This window comes from Bos javanicus, chromosome 3, assembly GCF_032452875.1.
Source record: "Bos javanicus breed banteng chromosome 3, ARS-OSU_banteng_1.0, whole genome shotgun sequence".
NCBI classification, from domain to species: Eukaryota; Metazoa; Chordata; class Mammalia; order Artiodactyla; family Bovidae; genus Bos; species Bos javanicus.
Genome location: NC_083870.1, coordinates 13,920,733 through 13,940,927, shown reverse-complemented (window position 1 = coordinate 13,940,927; position 20,195 = coordinate 13,920,733). Strand labels below are relative to the sequence as shown.

The following is a 20,195-nucleotide window of genomic DNA, read 5'->3' as shown; positions in this document are numbered from 1 at the left end:
ATCTTAACCTTTCTGTGGGGTGAGCGCTTAGCCCCACCTTTCTCTGGGTGTCTTCTTCCCCATTCCATCCATGAGAACACGCATCTGCCACAAATAAGGCCTGCGCGGCAGTGAAAAGCAGAATGAACAGGGAGCCCCGAGAGAAGGAAGCACCCCTACTCGTTGGATGAGAGGCAGGGACAAACAAGGGGCAAAAGGCACCCTCTGAGCCTCCTTAGTTTCTGCTCTCCATCGTGGGAAGGGAGTAGAGATAAATCCGAAGCCTGTAATTGGCAGCCTAGAGATAGCAGAGCAATATGGTTCTGTTCCCTTGGCTCCTGGAACGTTCTTTTCTGATGGCTTTTCCTTGTTTGAACAAAAGACCCCTCTCTCCTCTTCCCCCAGCCACCTGATGCTTCAATGGGGAACCCTGTCAACACCGTACTTCATCCCCAGGCCCTTAGAACTCTGCTTAGAAGCCCATGGCAGGGACCTGAGGCGGGGGCGGTCAACCTGTGAAGACCTCTGCCCTGCTCTGAAGTTCCTTCCTTGAGGCTGGTTTCCCACTGGTCTGGGGAGCGACTCGGGCTGCAGCCTCAGCCTTTCTCTCTGGGACATGATGGCGGCAGAGGGAGGAGACTGGCTGGCTCGATTTCTACTAGGCCTCAGGATCCCTCCCAGACCCCCTCCTCCCACCTCTTCCCATCAGAATCTTGGGTGGCCTTTAGCTCCACACCAGATCAGAGGGCAGCAGTGGGTGGTCAGCCAAGAGGGCGGTTTGCCAAGGGCATTTTATTTGTGGTTTGCCGTGGAGAGTTACAGAGCTGAGGAGGCCCGTCCCTCCTGATCCCACTTGCTTAGGTCTTGGAGAAAGAAGGTGACAGGACCTCCCAGGGTCACAGAAAGCAGAGGGGTAGGAGAGAAGCACATGGAGGCACAGGAAAGAGATGGGACACCTTAGCCTGGGTGAGGGACAGTGGCCCACAGAAGAAAGAAATTGCCCTGAGACTTGGGGAACAAAACAACTCCTGACCCATTCCCAGCTTAGACTCTTAATTTCCCCTCTTGTGTGGGCAGGTATGGGGTCTTTCAAATGATGGGAACCTCTTTCTCATCTCCCTCAAAAAAGAAAAAAACTGAGATTAAGAATGTCTCCTTAACGTGATCAGCAGTTTGGTGAGGGGGCGCACTGCCTCGGATTTCCCGTCCTCACATATACTCCTTCCCTGGGATGCCCCCATCCCCTTGGGTCCAGCTCCACCCCTTCAGTCACCCTGCTTCCAGCCAGGGGAAGATGAAAAGCCAGAGGGAGGTAGACAAGAGGACAGAGGGAGTTTGGGGGACTCCTCCCAACTTCACACCTTCCTCCCCCATTAAGGAGGATCCAGGGGCCACACCGCTTTGAAGCTCGCCAGACTGGGGGATGCGGGGCCTTCCTCTCCAGTGCTGGTTCCCTGTCTCTCTGAGGAGAAGCCCTCCCTGGGAGCCGACGTGGTCTCGGGCTTTACCTCCAGCCCCTCGGGCCTCAGGGACCAGAGTCGGAGCCTCTCCTCAGCCCCCTGCGCCAGTCTGGCCAGCAGTGGAAGCTCTGGAAAATGCTGGGCTGCTGGGGCACAAATGGGTCCTGGGAGCAGGGTGCCTGGCGTGGAGGACCCTGGGAAGGGCAGCTCTGGGGCGACAGGGGGCAAGAAGGGTGCTGAGAGGCGGGGCCAGTTGGAGGGGACAGCGAATGGTAGGGGAGGGGTGAAGGAGGCAAAACTGGGCAGGTCGTTCAGGGGGCTCCCCAGGTGGCAGCAAGGGCCAAGCCGGCAGGGGACCGGGGCAGAGCCAAGTCCTAGGGAGAGAGAGAGACAGAGAGAAGGGGAGAGAGGGAGAGAGAGAAAGGGTCAGTGAGTGTCCACCGTTGGAGATGCCCCCTTTTATGACCCACTTCCTATTTCTTTTTGCTCCTGCTTGAAACTTTCTCTCCCCACCCGGGCACTTTCCTTTTTTCTTTGCTTCACGTCTCATCATAAATGTCATTTCTTTGGGGAAGCCTCCACGCCTCCCCAGCCTGGGTGAAAGCCCCTGGACAACCCTCCCCCTCTCCTTCCTGGTTCTCTCCTCCAGGGCCTGTTGTTCAGAATCGGGAGTCATTTGTGAGATTACTTAATATCTGTGTCCCCGACACTGTGGGGGCAGGAACTGCGTCTGTTTTGTTTTGGATCCTGGGATCCAGCCCAGCCTGGCGTGTATTAAGTGCTCAATAAAAATGCATTGGATGAATGAATTGAGGCTATTCTTTGCCATAATTCAATGGATCCATTCTTCTCTCTCCTCATCCCTATAGAAGAAGACTCTAGTTCTGTTCTAGTCTGGCAAAGAGCTGGCTGTGTCGCTCTGGGTTTGTCATTTAAATTCTCAGGTCTCAGTTTCTTCATCCATAAAACCTCCTCTCCCAGCTAAGATCAAGCAGTGTCACGGGTACAAAGGGGCCTGCAGAGCTGTGAGGCCAATGTGTGTGGGGTGAACCCTAGCCTTCCCCTGCTCTGGCTGGCTCTGGCCCATAGCTCTCTTCCTCCAAGAAGCTCTCCCTCCTTCCAAATCTACCCCGTTTCCCCAGGATCCTACAATAGGGGTTCCTAGCCTGGGATCTCTGAGAATGATTATGTAGAATTTCACACCACTTCCTATAGTTCAAAAAACCTAACTCCAGAGCTTCCCTGGTGGCTCAGTGGTAAAGAATATGCCTGCCAATCCAGTAGACATGAATTCAATCCCTGGTCTGGGAAGATCCCATATGCAGCGGAGCAATTAAGCCCGTGTGTGTGTGTGTGTGTGCACGCGTGCGTGTGTGCGGGCACATGTGCGTGCACGCATGCACACACAGTCATGTCTGATTCTCCAGACCCCATGGACTGGAACCCTCCAGGCTCCTCTGTCCATGGAATTTTCCAGGCAAGAATACCAGAGTGGGTTGCCATTTCCTACTCCAGGGGATCTTCCCGATCCAGGGATCGAACCTGGGTCTTTTGTGTCGGCAGGGGGATTCTTTACCACTGAGCCACCTGGGAAGCCCAACTAAGACCATGCGCCACACTATGGAGCCCGTGCTTTAGAGCCCGGGAGTTGTCACTAAGCCCGTGTGCCGCAGCTACTGAAGCCCGCACACCCCAGAGCCTGTGCTTGGCAACAAGAGAAGCCACTGCGATGAGAAGCCTGTGTACACAGCTAGAGAAAAGCCTGCACAGCCAAATACATAAAATTATTGAAAACAACTAACCGACCAACCAAACAAACAAAACCTAAGTCCAGTTCCACATTTTTTTCTTAGCAAGATCAAGTATGAACTCAAGGTGGTAACACCAGCAGGGCTATAGCTGGTAAAACCTGGAAAAACCATTTGCTGCTGCTGCTACGTCGCTTCAGTCATGTCCAACTCTGTGTGACCCCACAGACGGCAGCCCACCAGGCTTCCCTGTCCCTGGGATTCTCCAGGCAAGAACACTGGAGTGGGTTGCCATTTCCTTCTCCAGTGCATGAAAGTGAAAAGCCAAAGTGAAGTTGCTCAGTTGTGTCCAACTCTTTAGCGACCTCATGGACTGCAGCCTACCAGGCTCCTCCGTCCATGGGATTTATTTTCCAGGCAAGAGTACTAGAGTGGAGTGCCATTGCCTTCTCCGGAAAAACCATCTAGTTATTACTTAATTCATCCAATTTATTTGGTAAGACAAATTTCTGACATTGGATGTGTGAAAGGGGAAAACAGTTAAGATAATCTTTCATGAGGCAAAGCATGGACACCCCTGCCAGCGTTGTGTATCTGTCTTAGTCGCTCAGTTGTGTCTGACACTATGAGACCCCATGGATTGTAGCCCTCCAGGCTCCTCTGCCCGTGAAATTCTCCAGGCAAGAATATTGTAATGGGTTGTCATTTCCTCCTCCAGGGGATCGTCCTAACCCAGGGACTGAACCCACGTCTCCTGCGCTGTAGGAGGATTCTTTACCATCTGAGCCACCAGGGAAGCAAAGGTCATACAAGTATGGAATGTAGCCTCTACATGGACTGTAGAATGCCAGGCTCCTCTGTCCATGGAATTCTCCAGGCCAGAGTACCAGAGTGGGTAGCCAGTCCCTTCTCCAGGGGATCTCCCCCAGGGATTGAACCCAGGTCTCCTGCATTGCAGGTGGATTCTTGACCACCTGAGCCACCAGGGAAGCCCAGCATGTACCTTCTCCTGAATCACTGTCCTTTCCTTGGATTCTTAGGTGAAGCGGGGACTGTTGTTTTTCCCCAGCAAGGCTGTATCCCTTGGGGGTTCCAAGGACAGCGTCTCCCTCAGAGCCCCACAGCTGAGCAGGCAAGTGGAGGGGATGGTTCTAAGAGCCTTCCTCCCCTTCCCCTCCCATTCCTAGCTCTAGCCCTGTGGCTTCCTGCCGCTGGCTCAGTAGTCCTGGCCTCTCGGCTGCCCAGAAGCAGTTGAGAGTGAAGGCGGAGTGAGGGGTTGGCACCGCCTTCTGGAATCCCAGTCCAGAAGTGGGCCATGTGGGTGCTGCTGGCCTTCCAGTGACCTAACCTGCTGAGCATGCCTCAGGGCCCCAGCACAGGTAGGGCCTGTACCCACAGAGGGCAGGGAGGTGCGAAACAACTCCAAGCTGGGGCTCGCCAGGGAATACTTTTTTTTTTCCCCCTGATAGTTTCTCAAAGAGAGAAGCTCTGTGCCCAGGGCATTCCCAGAACTAGGAAGGGGTGGCTGAGAGTGGAAGAACAGGGAGGTGTTCAGGTGCTATCTTGCTCTAGGCTGCCTGACTTGTGGCCCTGCGAGTCCTGGCAGGCCTTGGGCCACCCCACACCCACAGCCTTGGCTGCACTCGTGAGGGCCTGGAGCCAGGTGCTGTGCATTCTCTGGGAGGTGGGACCTCTGGACTCCCAGCTGCACTGGAGTGGGGCTAAGGCCAAGGGTCTTTGTTCCACAAAATTGCCAGAAGTGGAGGGACATGTCGTGGACCTCTGCAGAAGAGCCTATGGTTGGTCAAGGATCTCTGTCACAAAAAATCTGATTTTGCTGCTCCCCAGGTTACAGCCCCAGAAGAGGAGGCCCCTGCCTGCATTTTTACCGTGTCCCCCTCAATCGCCGTGTGCTGCCACACTGGTGAGCTCCCAGTGCCTCTTTCCTGCCCCAGAACCTTTGCACACTTTGTGCTCTCTGCTTGCCATATGCTTGCCTCTCTCCCTCTGAACTAAGCTGGCACCAGTTTACATTCTGGGTCTCAGCTCAAATGCCACTTTGTCAAGGAAGTCTTCCTGGCTGCTCTCTGCACCCTGAGCTTCTCTAGCATTTGGTACAGATACCAATACTTGTCAGTTTGTTGGCTTATTAACTGAATATCCTTCTTGCCTACAAGCTTTATAAAGGCAATCTTGCTCACGTTGGCGCCCCAAGCCCTAGGACAGGGCCTGGCACATTCAACAGGAGCTCATGAGCTATCTGTTGAAAGAAGTAATGAGTGAATGAATGAGTGAAATGTATCTTCCCAATTTCTCTTCAACTGGGCCTCCTTCTGCACCCAGGCCCTTGCCTTGGTTCTGGCTCCGTCACCAGCTACCTAGATCTTCAAAAGCCTCCAACACCGGTTGTAGGCATCCTACATCCCCAACTCTACATACATCCCAAGTTGTCTTTGTAAAATGAACATCTGGACACGTTTCTCCCTCTGGGTTCCTTTTGCTTTCAGGATTAAGTCCAAGCCCTTCAGCATGGCTTCTGAGGCTTTCTGGGACTAAACGCCCATTTCCCTTGCCAGCATCATCTTGTCAGCTGTGTCTCTCCTCTTTCTCCTCATCCCTGCTCCTGACATGCCTCACTCTGACCATGTAAGCTACCAGCAGATCTTCAGATTTGACTACGCTCATTGGCAGCTTTTTCCATTATAAATGCTGTTCCCTCTGCCTGGACATCTTTCTCCATCTTCTTCACCTGCTCAGGTGTAGCCTCCTCCAGGAAGCCCCAAGCGCACCTTGCGCTTCCCTGAATCCCAGTAGTGGTCACTGACCACCCTCCTATTTCTGCTCCTCACTTGTCTCTGAGCATCCTGAGGGCCGTCTTTCACACGTGGACCCCCACACCTAGTAAATAGCAGCTGCTGCTGCTAAGTCGCTTCAGTTGTGTCTGACTCTGTGTGACCCCCATAGATGGCAGCCCACTAGGCTCGCCCGCCCATGGGATTCTCCAGGCAAGAGTACTGGAGTGGGTTGCCATTGCCTTCTCTGAGTAAATAGCTGGTGTGCACTAAATGTTTGTTGATTGTATACACGATGTGTTCCCGGACTCATGCCCGCTCTTCCATGCGCTCAATCTGAAGGGTTCTCCCCTCCTCTGTTCAAAATTCCCTGGGCCCTCTCCAGGCGCGAGCACTCACGGTGGACACTGCTGCTGCTCCCCTTCTTGTTCCCAGAGGCCTCTGGTGGCCCTTGAGGGGTCCACTGTCCAGCCAGCTGCTCCGCCATGGCCCGATGGGTGAACAGCATGCTGTGTAGGAGCTGGGGAGTGAGGAGAGGCAGGCACGGGGGTGGAACGGTCCCTCCTTGGTATGTATTCCACAGTACACATTGTTTAACAACCAGTCATTAAAATAATGAAATAGTCTCATAATGGTTCTTAAGTCAGCACTGCCCACATGTCCTGCACCCTCTCTGGAGACCCAACCCCCTTCCTTGTGACCCATCATTAAAGGAGTCATGCCTGGTGCAGAAGGAGTTGCCCTCTCTCACAGGCTATATTGTCGGGATTGTTAAAAATGGAGGGGTGATTCAGAATATCACTTCTGCCCCTGGGACACTCGGGGACTTGAATGCAGGGGGAGAAGAACATTGAAAGCTAATGGGCCCCCAAGGCAGAGAGGAGGGTGGGGGCATTCTGGATGGAGAGGCGAGGTCTGGTGGAGCTCTGGGGACAGGCCCGGCTTTCGTGCCTACCTCACTCTGCACACCCATGGGGAGCAGCGCTGGCTGAAATAGAGCAGGGGCCCCCAGCAGCAAGCAGGGGGACGGGGCCGTCCGGATCTCCCACAGAGGGTAGTTAACGACGATGAGCTTGCTGAAGTTGAACTTGTAAGTGAACCTTTTGCCTTTGGTCTTGTGCAGGATCCTCTTATTGTAGTAATATCTGGAGATCCCAAGGATGAGAGCAGGAGGTTGGCAGGGAGGATGCATTCAAGAGACCCAGCCATATCCCTGCTCCCCAAGATTGGCAAGATTGACCCCTAGCTGTTCTTGGATAACCGCTAGACACACTCCAGAGCATTTCCCAAGCCTCAGAGGGGCGGGAATTGGACAGGGGTGCCAGAAACCACAGCCTTTTTCTCTGAACTCTTCCCTCTCTGGTCACGTTGGCTGCCTCCTCTCACCTGAGGGCCCGGCTCAGCTTGTCGTAATTCATCTGTGGTTTGCACTTCCTGCGGCCCCAGAGGCGGGCCACCTCGTCTGGATCCTTGATGACGAATTCCCCGTATTCTCCCTGCTGCCAGGCAATGACATGGTGGAACTCCTCCTTCTGCAGCAGCTCTAGGATGAAGTGCCACAGCTGGATCTGCCGGGAGCCTGGGGACGACTCGGCTTTGTAGGCCCAGTCGGGGAAGGCCAGGCCTGGGGTGGAGAGGGGAGTCAGCACCGCCCCACTGCTCCCCGAGGCCTCCTCTGGAGCGCCGCTGGGACCCCTGGCAGAGGCTCACCTGGGATCCAGGCGTTACCAGCAGCGGAGATGGCAGGGAGGCCCTTGGCCAAGCAGCTGCAGTGCATGGTCCACTCCCAGGGAGCGAGGGCTGCGTCTGGGCCTTGGGGGGGAAATAGTCCCCTTAGCAGGAAGGGAAAGAAGAAGGCAGGGGAGAAGGAAGTGAAAGAGGAAGGAAAGAGAGAAGAGTGGGGAGACTGGGGAAGGGGAGTGGGGTCTGAGCAGGACACTGCCCCACAGCCAGGCTGGGCCAAACCTCCCCTGGGGACCTCCTCACTGGCCAGGGGCTGACCCAGGACTTGGGGTTTGAGGCTGAGCCACTTAAATAGATGGAGAGGAATGCAAAGGGTCTAGATCTTGCCCTCTAGATCCTTCCCCTGCTGGGGGATTTAGACAGAGAATGAGATCTCTTCTCAGGGCTTAACAGGATTGAGGTTTTTCCCAAGAGAAGACAAGCTAAAATGTAATTAATCGTTGGCTCTTTCTAAACCTTGAAGGGAAGGAGGTGGCAGATTGACAGACCCACACCTTTCTAATGCCTAGAACAATTTTGCATTTGAGAAGAGGAGGGACTCTTGTGTGTTTACTCACTGAGAAGTCTCAAGTGCCTAGCAGAGCACCTGCCTTTGCATGGGTGTTCAAGAAATGATTCTTGGTAGAATCACTGAACGGTGAGGGATGTAGCAAGGATGTCACTTTATGTCTCGCCTATGTCTTCCCCTTCAGCGCGTCAGCTGCCTGCGCTCAGGAACCCTGGGCGCCTCTTTCACTGCTGGCGCCCCAGATCTCAGCCTAACCCAGGATCTTGTACTCACAGAAGCTCTCTAAATATTTGCTGCATTAGTGAACCATGGACGAGGAAGAAGGAATCTTGCTGTTTCCCAGTTTAGCTTGGGATGGGACAGGGGCAGCTGGTGAGACGGGAGAAGACTGGGGGACCAGCCCTAGTGAGATAAACTTGCCTGTTGCAGGTGAGGGGAGGAGTTGTCTTTGTCCCGACACCTTCTGGATGGGACTGAGGGTGGTGTGAAAGGCTGGCTGGCTTCCGTGTCACTGGTGCAGGAGGAGCCGACAGACCAGAGGACAAGGAGAGATGGGAGGGGGATGGGTTCGGCAGGACGAGAGGCCTGCTTCAGGCTGGGCCAGACGCAGTGGGGTTACCTGACTGTTTCAACAGCTCGCTCACCAACAGGGGACTGGCTCACACCACCTGGGCTCTGAGTTTCCATCTCTACTGCAGTTGGCATGAGGCAAGCGCTGTTCTCAACTAGAACTTCTAGGCCATCAGGTCTGGGGGCAAGTGAGAGCTTATCTGGAGTAGCCTCCTCACTTGCCAGATGAGGCTCAGAGAGGGAAAGTGACTTGCTACACCATGTGTGGCCTCCCCCCACCCCCCACTCCTATTCCACAGCACTTTCTCCTATATTCTGCTGCCTTAAGACTTAAATCATCTGTAAAAGTGCTTCTCAAACTCTAATGTGCATAAGAGTCGCCTGGGGATCTCTTTAAAATGCAGATTCTAATTCAGTGGGACTTGGTGGAACTTGAGATTCTGCATTTCTAACGAGCTCCTAGGTGATCTCAGTGCTGCTGGTCTGTGGGCTGTACTGTGAGTAGCAAGAACCCACGGGGAAACAGCATCAAGGGGCTGTGGGTGTTAAGAAGTTGAGGAATTCCGATAACAAGGTCGTACTGTATAGCACAGGGAACTATTCAACACCCTGTGATAAACCATAATGAAAAAGAATATGAAAAGGGATGTGTATATATGTATAACTGAATCACTTTGCTGTATAGCGGAAATGCACACAGCATTGTTAACCAACTATGGTGGTGGTGGTGGTTTAGTTGCTAATTCGTGCCCAACTCTTGTGATCCCAGGGACTGTAGCCACCAGGTTCTTCTCTCTGTCCATGAGATTCTCCAAGCAAGAATACTGGAGTGGGTTGCCATTCCTTCTCCAGGGGATCTTCCCAACCTAGGGATGGAACCCGTGTCTCTTAGGTCTCCTGCGTTGGCAGGAGGGTTCTTTACCGCTAGTGCCACCTGGGAAGCAACTCATTGGAAAGTTCCTCTTTTGTCTAACCTCCAGCTGCTTGGGGATCTCTCCTACTTCAGCTCAGGAGAACGGATGGGGAAATAGGGGCTGCAGAGGTGACAGATGCCCAAGGAGGCATGTTCCTTGGAGGAAGTAGATATAATTCCTAGGGCTGCCGTGCCTGCTGGATCTGATAAAGTTTCCTGGTCTGGAGGGTTTGAGATCTCAGGTTTAGGATCTGGCAAGAAGGGAACAATAAACCCATTGGAGAGCAGACCCTCAAGGCACCCTGCACTGTGGGGAGGAATTGACACATCTTGAACCTCACAGGAAGTTATCAGCTGAGATGGAACGCAGAGGTGCTGAGTGACTTCTCTAGGGTCACACACACAGCTCTTAAGTGAAAGAGTGCAAAGCAAGACCTTAATTCAACATTTATAATATTCAGCCACCTAGGTAGGCTACCACACCCTCTCTCCTGCTCCTTCAAAGAAAAAAATTAAAAATACTACGTCCAAGTAGGTCAAACTCTGGGTTTCCTAAATGCCTCAGCCTCCTCCTTGGCTTCTCCCATGTTTGTGAGGGTCCTTCTTGGATCCTCGCATGTCTGAGGAGCTTGCTGGCTCTGGGTGTGGAAATCCTCACTGCTGCTGAGTCCTGCCAAGTGTCTTCCCTCTAGTCCACCCTTTTCTGCAGGGGTCCCTGAGCTGGCCACGGGGAACCCTCAGAGACGAGCGGTTTTACTTCTACCTTCACACCCAAGCATTGCTCTGGCTGTTTAACCGTAATTCCTCATACTTCTTTTTTTTAAAAAAAAAAAAAATTGTTTTAATTGGAGGATAATTGCTTTACCTTATTGTGCTGGTTTCTGCCATATATCAGAGTGAATCAGCCACAGAGACACACATATCTCCTCCCTCCAGAGCCTCCCTCCCATCTCCCTCCTCATCTCGCCCCTCTGGGTGGTCACAGAGCACTGGGCTGAGCTCCCTGTGTCACATAGCAAATTCCCACCAGCCCTCCATTTTATACATGAAAACGTCTATTTTGCATTTTACATGTGCTAGTCTCTCAATCCATCCCGCCCTCTCCTTCTTCCACCGTGTCCACAGGTCTGTTTATGTCTGCGTGTCCACTGCTGCTCCGCAAATAGTCTCATCAGTACCATCTTTCTAGATCCCATACACATGTGTTAATATACCATATGTCTCTTTCTGACTTATTTCACTCTGTTTAATAGGCTCTAGGTTCATCCAGCTCATTAGGACTGATTTTAACCCACATTCTGGTGGCAATGCTCCCCAAGGCTGGGGGGAGGTGTTCCTACTCTGTCTATTCCCCCCTTCTCCCAGCTCCCTCCCTCTTGTCCTGTGGGCTGGGGATTGAGGTGGGGGCAGCTCTAACAGGCCATTGCACAGCCCCTCCTGCCCGGACTACAGGATCAGTGCAATGGCCTGAGAGGATGAGTATTGAGAACCATAAATCACAAAGGATCATAACCCAATCTTGAATGATCAGAGAGCCTGCTCTTAAGGGCTTTGTATTTCCTGATGGGTTATAGTAGCAAGCAATTATTATTATTGTCTTACCATTATTCTGATTATTAATAATATGATTAATCCCCTTGACCAACGGCAAGGGCCCATTGCAACACATGTAGGTTCTAGGTCATTATTTAAGAAAAGCAACAGAGATAACAATGATAAAATAGACAGTAAGTCTTAGCCAGCCAAACGAGCCAAACGAAATGTCCCAAGCAGATTTTACCTTTTCAAGGGTTTAGTTAATATGAATTGGGCCCCTATCATGCACCTAGCATTGGGCTTGACATTTTTTTCCCTTATGTTAGTTACTTCATTGAATCTTCACAATGATCCTTTGTGATGGGTATCATTATCTTCGTTTTGCAAGCTGAGGAAATTGAGGTTCAAAAGATTAGGAGACTTGCATAAGATCCCAGGGCAAGTGGTGGAGCCAGATGGAAACAGGTCTGTCTGACTCCAGGCTCCCAGCTGTAATCAATCAGGGCAGAAAACTTGGGAGCAGGGGCAAGGCTGGCAGGAGGCCCTGGGGTCCTGAAAGAGGCACTCCCATTAAACCTAAGGAGTGGGCTCTTTGCCTGAAAGATGATCAGTGGGAACCCCAGGAAGCCAGAGGACATCAGACGGGCAGAGTGGAATACAGACAGAGTGAGAAAGACAGGAACACACCCAGAATTAAAAAACCCTCAGAGTTCAAGACCAAGGTTGCCCCCATGCAAAGTATGAAATTTGTGCCTCAAAGACACTTTGTTGTTGGCCCTTCTAAGGGGCTAAAGTGGATTGTCCCCATAATCTGATTGTTTGGACACAACCAAGTCTTCTCAGTGACTGCTTGATTGATGCAGTGGGAAGACAGACTGTAAATTCAAAGGCAGCTGAAAGAGAGGGCAAGTGAGTCAGCGAGGAAGAGAGTGAATCAGAGACAAATAGCATTGCGGAAATTGGATGCTGTGGACACAGGTGAGGTCCAGATACCACCCCAGGAGAGAAGGAAAGATCGGAGTGGAGAAACCAGCCCAGAGGGGCAACCAGGGAAATACAGGCTGGTGGGCTGGGGGTGAGGTGGGGTGGGTAATATCTTCTGCTGGTGAGCACTGAGCAAACTGTGTATCCCTCCTCCCCCCCACCACCCACCACCAAATCCCCAATCTGATTAGAAGCCTCTAGTCTCTCCCCTTGATCTCAGCCCCAAGTGGGGAGTGTTAGTCCTGAGACCTTCCTTAATGCTATTAGTGAAAGCAGCTTAGGTGGGCGAGCAAGACCGGCTGGGAGCCTGGGAAGGGCAAAGCCAACACCTTTTTCCTTGGGGAGTTTGGGGGAGGAGCTGGGATAGATGTCCTTCTTCACCAAGGACATCTTGTCCTTTCTGTCAGACCTAGAGACTCTAGGGCAGAGGACCCCTTCTGGATGCTTCCTGGCTGGGAATCTAGCCAGCTGAACCCTGGCTCCCTCCCGCAGGCCATCAGCCCACACCCGTGAGAGACACTGCCTTCTCTGCCACTGCTCCTGCCAGGCTCATTGGACTCCTCCTGAACCCTTTCTTCCTCCTCCCCAGCCCTGAGCTCCATCTCCAGGCTCCATCTCAGCCAGCTCCTGTCCTCAGTTTCTCCGCCCTTCCCCCACACCCAGGGGTCTCAGATCTTTACCTCCTCTTCCCCTCAGCCCCTCCAGCCCCTTGCAGACTGTCTCTGGCTTTTGCCTCCATGGTCCCTGGGGGCCGTGGGATTTAAAAGGTTTGTGTAACTCCATGGAGTAGAAACCCAAACCCAGACACCCCCATGCTCCACCCCCAGAGCTGGCAGGAAGGGCAGTTAAAAGTCATGGGGGAAGTCCCAGACCCCTTAAGGCCCCATGGGCTGGGGGATGTGGATTAGGGTGTCAGGAGACCAGCTTCCAGCCCCACACCCACCCCTGCCTTGGTCTGGCCCCTCCACGTCTCTGTTTCGCTTTGTTTGACCTTTAATTTTCAACTGTTTCCTCCTTCCTTACAGTTTCTCTCCTCTCCCCGCTCAAGTCTCCTTCTTCCTCCTTTCCACTTCCCGTCCGCCAAGCCTTCTCTTGCCTTACTTCCCCAGCTCCATCATTTTCTTTTCTCTCTGTTGTTTATACTTTTCTGTTTCAGTTTCCCTTGGTTTCTCTGTTCCTTACATCTGACGTCTACAAATCATACTGTCTACAAACCAAGCGGTCTGTCTTGCCTCCGCTGAGCCTGTTTTCCTTCTTGCGAGTGCCTCCCCAACCGCTCACCCAGCCTGCCCTGTCTCCGTCCCTGCCTCTCCTTATTGTTTCTTTTTTCTTACCTCTTTGTCTTTCTCCTGCCCTCCTGTCTCTCACCTGTGCTTCAGAGCTGGAAATCAAACCCAGGCCCCCAGCTTCCCGACCTGGCTTCTACAGCCCCTTCTCTCCCCCGCCCCCCACCAGCCCTCCAGCAACCCCTTGCCCTCTCCCCCAGCACAAACTCAGTGTCAGTTCCTTTCATCTCATTCCCATCAGCAGGGCCTCAGGGGATCCCCCTGCCTGGACACCCCCTGATCCTTCCCTTCATCCCCGCCCCCCCCCCCCACCCCGACCAGGGGACAAGAAATCCCCTCCAGCAGGCGCTGCTGAGGTGGCTGAGGAGCCAGGCCAGCTGGAGGAAGTGAAAGCTCCCAGCCAAGTGCTGAGCTGGGATGAGCTGGCAGACCTTCCTGGGCTGAGTAACAGGGACCAGGAATGCAGCTGTGGGCAGAGGGCCTCTGGGGCGCTCTCCTCAGCTGGGGGCCTCTGATGCCTTCTGACTCAGTCCCAGCCCTTCGTGCAGTGTTGCTTCCAGCCTCCACCTCAACCCTCGTCCTCATCCCCAGTCTTACCGCGAGCCCTAACTTCAACTTCCACTAAACCCAGCTTACAACCCCATGCGTGTGCCCTGGACCCTCTCCCCATGGGGCCCCACTGCCCTTGAGCAGGGCCAGAGAGGGGCTGGAGATGCAGTGGCTGTGGCACCACTCTCTTCCGTCTCCTCTGGTCAGTTGGGAAGGGGTTGGGAGTCACGGGACCTCTGTCTGCCATAGGAACATCACCTTGGGTGACTTTCCCACTTCACACAGCCCACATCTGTCCCCACCATCACTGGGGTGCTCCTGTCAAGGGGCACCCAAGTTCTTAGATTTCAGGCTTCTTGGATCTCGTTCTCTGGGATGGAGCCAGGAGTCTGAGGAAGCGAGGGAAGCAGATGGACGGGGCAGAATCCCGTCACCCCATCAGAGATGTCACTTCATCCCAGTCTGGCTCAGATGGGAGCACAACCTTAACTCTGCCCTCCCTGGACCACCTGCTGCTCCTTCCTATGCCCAGGCTGTGATGCCCACCCCCTCAGTGTCAGAGGGATGGCAGCAGTGACACGCTGAGATGCTGAACTCCCTGTAGGCAGAGACAACAGGGCACGGGGATGGCTGAGACCCTCATTCATTCAGCACCCAGAGCCTGACTCAGCCCCATGAATCCCAGGAGTCTGCTCTGCCCCAGTGAGCCGACATCTGACCCCAGCTGCGCCCCATCTGAGGAGAAGACCCTGGTGCCATGTCAGACCCTCTGTCTTTCAACCCCTCTCTCTGCCCTGACTGCCCCACACCTGCCTCTGCACTATCCTGCATCTGTATAGAGGAGCCTGGCCCCTTCCAGGAGGCTTCAGTGTGGCCCTTGGGTTCTCATCTTCACCCGGTGCCTGTGTCTCTTTTCTTCTCCCCTTCCCAGCTGTCCCCCAACTGGCACCCCAGCTGGGGTGGGGATGGGGGTGGGGCGGAGAAGGATCGTCCTCCTGGCTGGCCCCCCGAACCCCTTACCTTGCCGCAGCAGCCAGCCGGTCCGGGCTCTGTCCAGCGGCTCCTTCCAGTCGCACTTCTCGCCCAGCGACCCCTCGCTCATCACACGCTGAGTTAGGGTTACTTAAAATGAGAGCGGGATCTCCAAGCTCCCAGGGGAGCTGATGTGGTTTTTCAGACAATAGCTTTAACCCTTCAGGGGCCGGTGGCACCACGGCCCCACGCCCTCTGCACCTCTGTGGGGGTGCCGTGGGAGGGAGTGTCTTCCACTGGGTCCTTTGCATCCAGAGCCCACCTCTGGGGCAGATGGCTCTTGAAACATCTGACCAACAGAGAGACTGATGAGAGGGCTACTCCTGCCTCAGTTCTAGGAAAAGGGACAGAACTGTCGGGAAGTCCTTCCAGCTGTCTACCCTTCCCTCTGCATCAGCCCTTCTCTCTCAGAAGGTCCTGTGGAGATAAGAGTCCTGGCTTGGTAAAGAATCCCCTCTTCACAACCTCTGACTCTTAACACCACCTCACTCCCTGCTTTTCCCTTGGAGTCCCAGGCCCCACCCTGCTCCCATACTGGGGATGAACAGTCATAATCTATAATTTTCCTCTTAGTCTCAAGTACTAAAATGAAACTGATAATTTACCCAATCACCTTTTCTCTAAGGTTTTTAAAGCACTTATTATGTCTCTTTCCTCTTAAGGCTATAGAAAATAGATTTTTCATTTTCCTTTTCTTTATAAATACTACTCAAAGTTAGACAGCAAGAAGAACTGCCAACTAAATCCTAAACCAGATGGAAGAAAGTAACTGCAGGGGCATCAGGTATCCCACTAAAAACAGCAGGAACAAGAGAAGGTGGTAAGATTCCAGCTTACACTGGGGAGGGCATGGAGGATTTAGGTAACTGACCTTAGGGGAAACTAGAGGAGTGAGCATGTCAAAGATCACTACAGCCTCTGTTTTTAAGTCCTGGGGACCAAGGGACCCTGGAACCTGTTGGGCCTGTGTCCAATCTCTGCAGTCCCTAGTGGGGAGGAAAAGACTGATGACTGTCATTGGGGAATCAATATGATTTTCTTTTCTTTTTTCTCTTCTTGAGTCTAGGAGGCCAAGTTTCTGTCTCTACCCTTTGCTACTCCTCCATCATTACACAGCCCCTCCCAGTCTCGAGCTGATCGAGATGGGAATGGAGGGCCATGGAATTAAATTCTAGGGGTTGTTTTCTGGTTAAATCAACCGAAGCTAACATGATGGAAAGGTGAGAGAGAGAGGTTGATTGATGGAAGAGACAGGAGCTGGGGGGCCACAAAGAGAGTCCTTGCTGGGGGCGGAGAGGCAGGACGGGCCTCAGGGCCCATCGATGGCAGAAAGGAAAGAAGCTGCAAAGGGAGGGATGGTCCAGAACGTTGTTCCAGGGAGTTGGTGCAGGGAGAAGGGAGGAATATTAGCCAGGATGAAGTAAACTTGATTGCCATAGAAAACAGAGAGCTACAACCAGGAAGACCGGAGTTGGTGCAGGGACAGGCCACTCTGGGTATCTCTCTCAGGTATCACTGGTGTTTTCCCACCTGAAGAGCTGGCTCTGTCCCTTGCTCCCCTTCACTCCATCCTATTTCCCTCATGTAAGGATTTAGGACGATTTGAGTTCAAAGCGGGAAGCAGCCAAGGCCAAGGAGAGCATTCTGGGGAGGAAGAAGCGTTCCCCACTCCTGCTCCAGCATGAAGGCCCCATTGGAAGAGCAGGTGGTGGCAGAATCTTTAGTGGGAGGACTGGGACCTCCACCTTGCCTGGACCCCAAGGGTCTTGGACCACCTGATGCCTCCACAGCTCTCCTGGGAGGGCCACATCTGACAGGCTCCCAGGAAGGGAGGATCAAGGCTCTTCTGCTTTCCTACTTCCTGCCACCGTCCCAACTCCCAGGAAAGTCCCTCACGTTGCTAACTTCAAGTCCTTTCGAGAACCAGAGCAGCTGCTTCTGAGACAATTAGGGTTTCACCTTTTCTCTTCTGCTGCTCCACACGCTGTCCCTACCCACTTCCTCTTGTATTCCCGTAAACCTGATCAAAGTGTCCCCTTCACCACCCCCACCCTTTCTGGTCAATTCACATTTTGATTGCTGGGCCTCCTCGAGGAGGCTGGCTTGGGACTAGGAACCCCGGGCACTCAGCACAGACTTTGGCTTCTAGCATGGGACCCTGGGCCTCCTCTGTTTCTTCCCCAAAACACAGGCAAAGGGCCTAGTGCCCTTTGGGGAAGGGTGTCCGCTGGCCAAATCCAGCCCTTTCCTTTGCTCTTTTTTTTTTTGGCAGCTCAATAAGGCATGTGGGATTGACCACTAGGGATTGGACCCATGCCCCCTTGCTGTGGGAGCATGGAGTCCTAATCACTGGATCACCAGGGAAGTCGCTTCCTTTGGTTTTCTGAGCATCTCTGTGTGTATCAGGTGCCTGGTGCAGTGCCTGGACATGGGGCTGTCCTACCAAGGGTTGCAGAGTAAACCAGAAAGGAACATCCCACTGGCTCCCCACACTCTAGACCCTCCAACTACCCTACCTTGGCAACAAGCAACCTCAACCTTTTCCAAAAAATTCATTTATTTTTCAATTGAAGGATAATTGCTTTACAGAATTTTGTTGTTTTCTGTCCGACCTCAACATGAATCAGTCATAGGTATACATATGTCCCCTCCCTCTTGAACCTCCCATCTGCCTCCCCATCCCACCCCTCTAGGTTGATACAGAGCCCCTGTTTGAATTCCATGAGACATACAGCAAATTTCCATTGGCTATCTATTTTACATATGGTAATGTAAGTTTCCATGTTACTCTCTCCATACATCTCACCCTCTCCTCCCCTCTTCCCATGTCCATAAGCCTATTTTCTATGTCTGTTTCTTCATTGCTGCCCTGCAAATAAATTCTTTGGTACCATCTTTCTAGATTCTGTATATATGCGTTAGTATACTACATTTATCTTTCTCTTTCTGACTTACTTCACTCTGTGTTATAGGCTCTAGGTTCATCTACCTCATTAGAACTGACTCAAATGCATTCCTTTTTATGGCTGAATAATTTTATAAGCTGCCTTGTTGAGCTGTCCATTCATCAGTCGGTGGACATCTAGGTTCGAGCAGCCTCAACTTTTGAAGCTACCTTCAAACCCCTAGCTTTGTATCTAGTACCTCTACTTGGCCTGGTCCAGCCTCCTAAACAACCTGGACAGGACACAGTAATGGGGCTAAGTGATGAGGGGTGGAAACCCCATCCCTGTCTGGTGACAGGGATCGACAAGAGGCCACCCTTTTTACCTGGGGGCCTAGAGATGGCTCTGGGTGTCTCCCAGGGTCCACGTGGGGAGGAGTCTCTCAGGGCTGAGTGTGGTGCAGGGTGGGGCTGGGAGGAGTCCCTCTCCTCAGCTGCCCCACCAGTCCCCAGGGCTTAATGGCACAGACTCGGGCATGCAGACTGCTTTCCCAGCAGCAAAGCCAAGGATGCTCTGTTTGCGCCTCGAGTGGACTTTTCCTGCTCTAGTTAGTGACTTTTTTTCATACTTGAGTAACCAGCACAATAGGCTAAATTCCCAGCCTATGGACACTGTCTGACATACTTTGTATCAAGACCTCATCACCCTGGATGGGTCTTTTCGGGTCTCACTTGTGCCTTTGTGACTATCTGACATTACCGTGGGCAGGACTGCAGACCCATGGATGGGATCAGGCCCTGGGGAGGGCTTCACCAGGCACTGCAGGGGATGTGGGGCTTGCCAGGTGGGGTGGACAGGGAGGTGGTGCCATCTCCTCCCTGAGGAGCAGGATAAGAGAAAAGAAAACAGACTCCTCATCTTCACTCTCTCTTTGCTGTTCTACCCAGGATCCAGCCTGGGGTCGTGGCAGCCAGTGGACTGAAGGTGGGGGGCCCCGCTGTTCCAGGAGGGTCTGTTTGGGGGACTCGGCTGTTCCAGGATGTTCTGTCTGGCCAGGTTGGTGTGATAGAAGGAAATTATCCTTTGAGAAGCACTCCTTGCCAGATGTTGGTGAAAGAGGGGTCATTCCCACTGGCTCATTTCCTTGACTCCCCCTTGTTCCCCAAGATTGGCTGGGACCCAATGCACCCTTATTTGGGGAGTGATGGTGGCCGATTCTGGACCCAGAGGAGGAAGGAGAGAAGTGAAGGGAGGGAAAAGGGACACCCCTGAGTGGGGGGATAGGGTCCTTAGGTGACCGTAAAGGGGGAAAGGAAAGCAGGTGGGGGAAGCTTTTGGAGTCAGACTCAAGGAGACAAAGAAGAGGCAGAAGGAGAGGAAGCGAAGGAGAAGGAGTTGATGAGGTGGAGGGAGGAGGGGGTCAGCTGGTAGCAGGGCCGAGGCCGCCTGGGCTGCAGCTCGGGACGTGGGGACGGGGGAGGGGAGCTATGGGTTTGTGCGTGCCGCCGGGGCTGGTGTCGGTAGCGACTCTTCATGTCCCATTAGTGGCAATGGAAGGTGACATGCGGGGATCGATACCAATCGAGGCAACAGACTCCCAGTAATAAACCCATTTCACTCACACTTCTCCACCCCCGCCACCCGACCCCCAGAGAGGGAGCCAGGGCTTCCCACGCCCACCCCCCCGCCCCTCCGTCTCCAGAGAGGCTAGTCTCAGAGCTGTCCCCAGCCCTGGCTCCTGGTTGGGGGGCAGGACCCCCCCACACCCCAGGGAGAAAGATCTTCAGTAGGGTAGGGGGTGCGTGCTCTTCGTTTGGTTCTGTGAATCTCGAGCTGGGGTCCATGGAGACCTTGGGGCTGGGTCCACCTTCTCCTCTGGGGGGTGAGGAGGAGCTGCCCACCTCCCCCCCTGCCCCCCCAGCCCTGTGAGTATTTCCAGGGCAGAACAGGGAAAAGGTCTGGAATCTGTTGCTCAGCTCAGCCCGTGGGCGCAGGTGAAGGCGTCTTTGTGCTCCCGGGTCTCCTTCCTGCCTCTCTGTGGGTGTCTGAATGTGTGTCTGTGTGTCTCCGATGAGTCGTAAAATGAGTGCACGTCTCCCGTGGATGTCTGTCTCCATGGCCGTGTGTTTTGTGCGTGGGCGTTTGTGTCAGTTCTGGTGTTTCCACTGTGTGTTGTTGGTATACTGTATGTGCCCGTCTGTGACCACACA

The 20,195-nt window shown here is 53.3% G+C and overlaps 1 protein-coding gene across 1 annotated transcript; it reads right to left on the bottom strand.

The window, feature by feature from the left end:
• Positions 1-576: 576 nt before the first annotated feature.
• ETV3L (ETS variant transcription factor 3 like) lies at positions 577-10,802 on the bottom strand. The gene is made up of 5 exons (XM_061402882.1): positions 7,690-10,802; positions 7,366-7,603; positions 6,935-7,124; positions 6,379-6,499; positions 577-1,813 (listed from the first exon to the last, which is right to left on the bottom strand). The coding sequence occupies exons 1-5, from the start codon at positions 7,754-7,756 to the stop codon at positions 1,353-1,355; spliced, it is 1,077 nt and encodes a 358-aa protein (XP_061258866.1). The 5' UTR covers positions 7,757-10,802; the 3' UTR covers positions 577-1,352.
• Between the last annotated feature and the right edge of the window lie 9,393 nt (positions 10,803-20,195).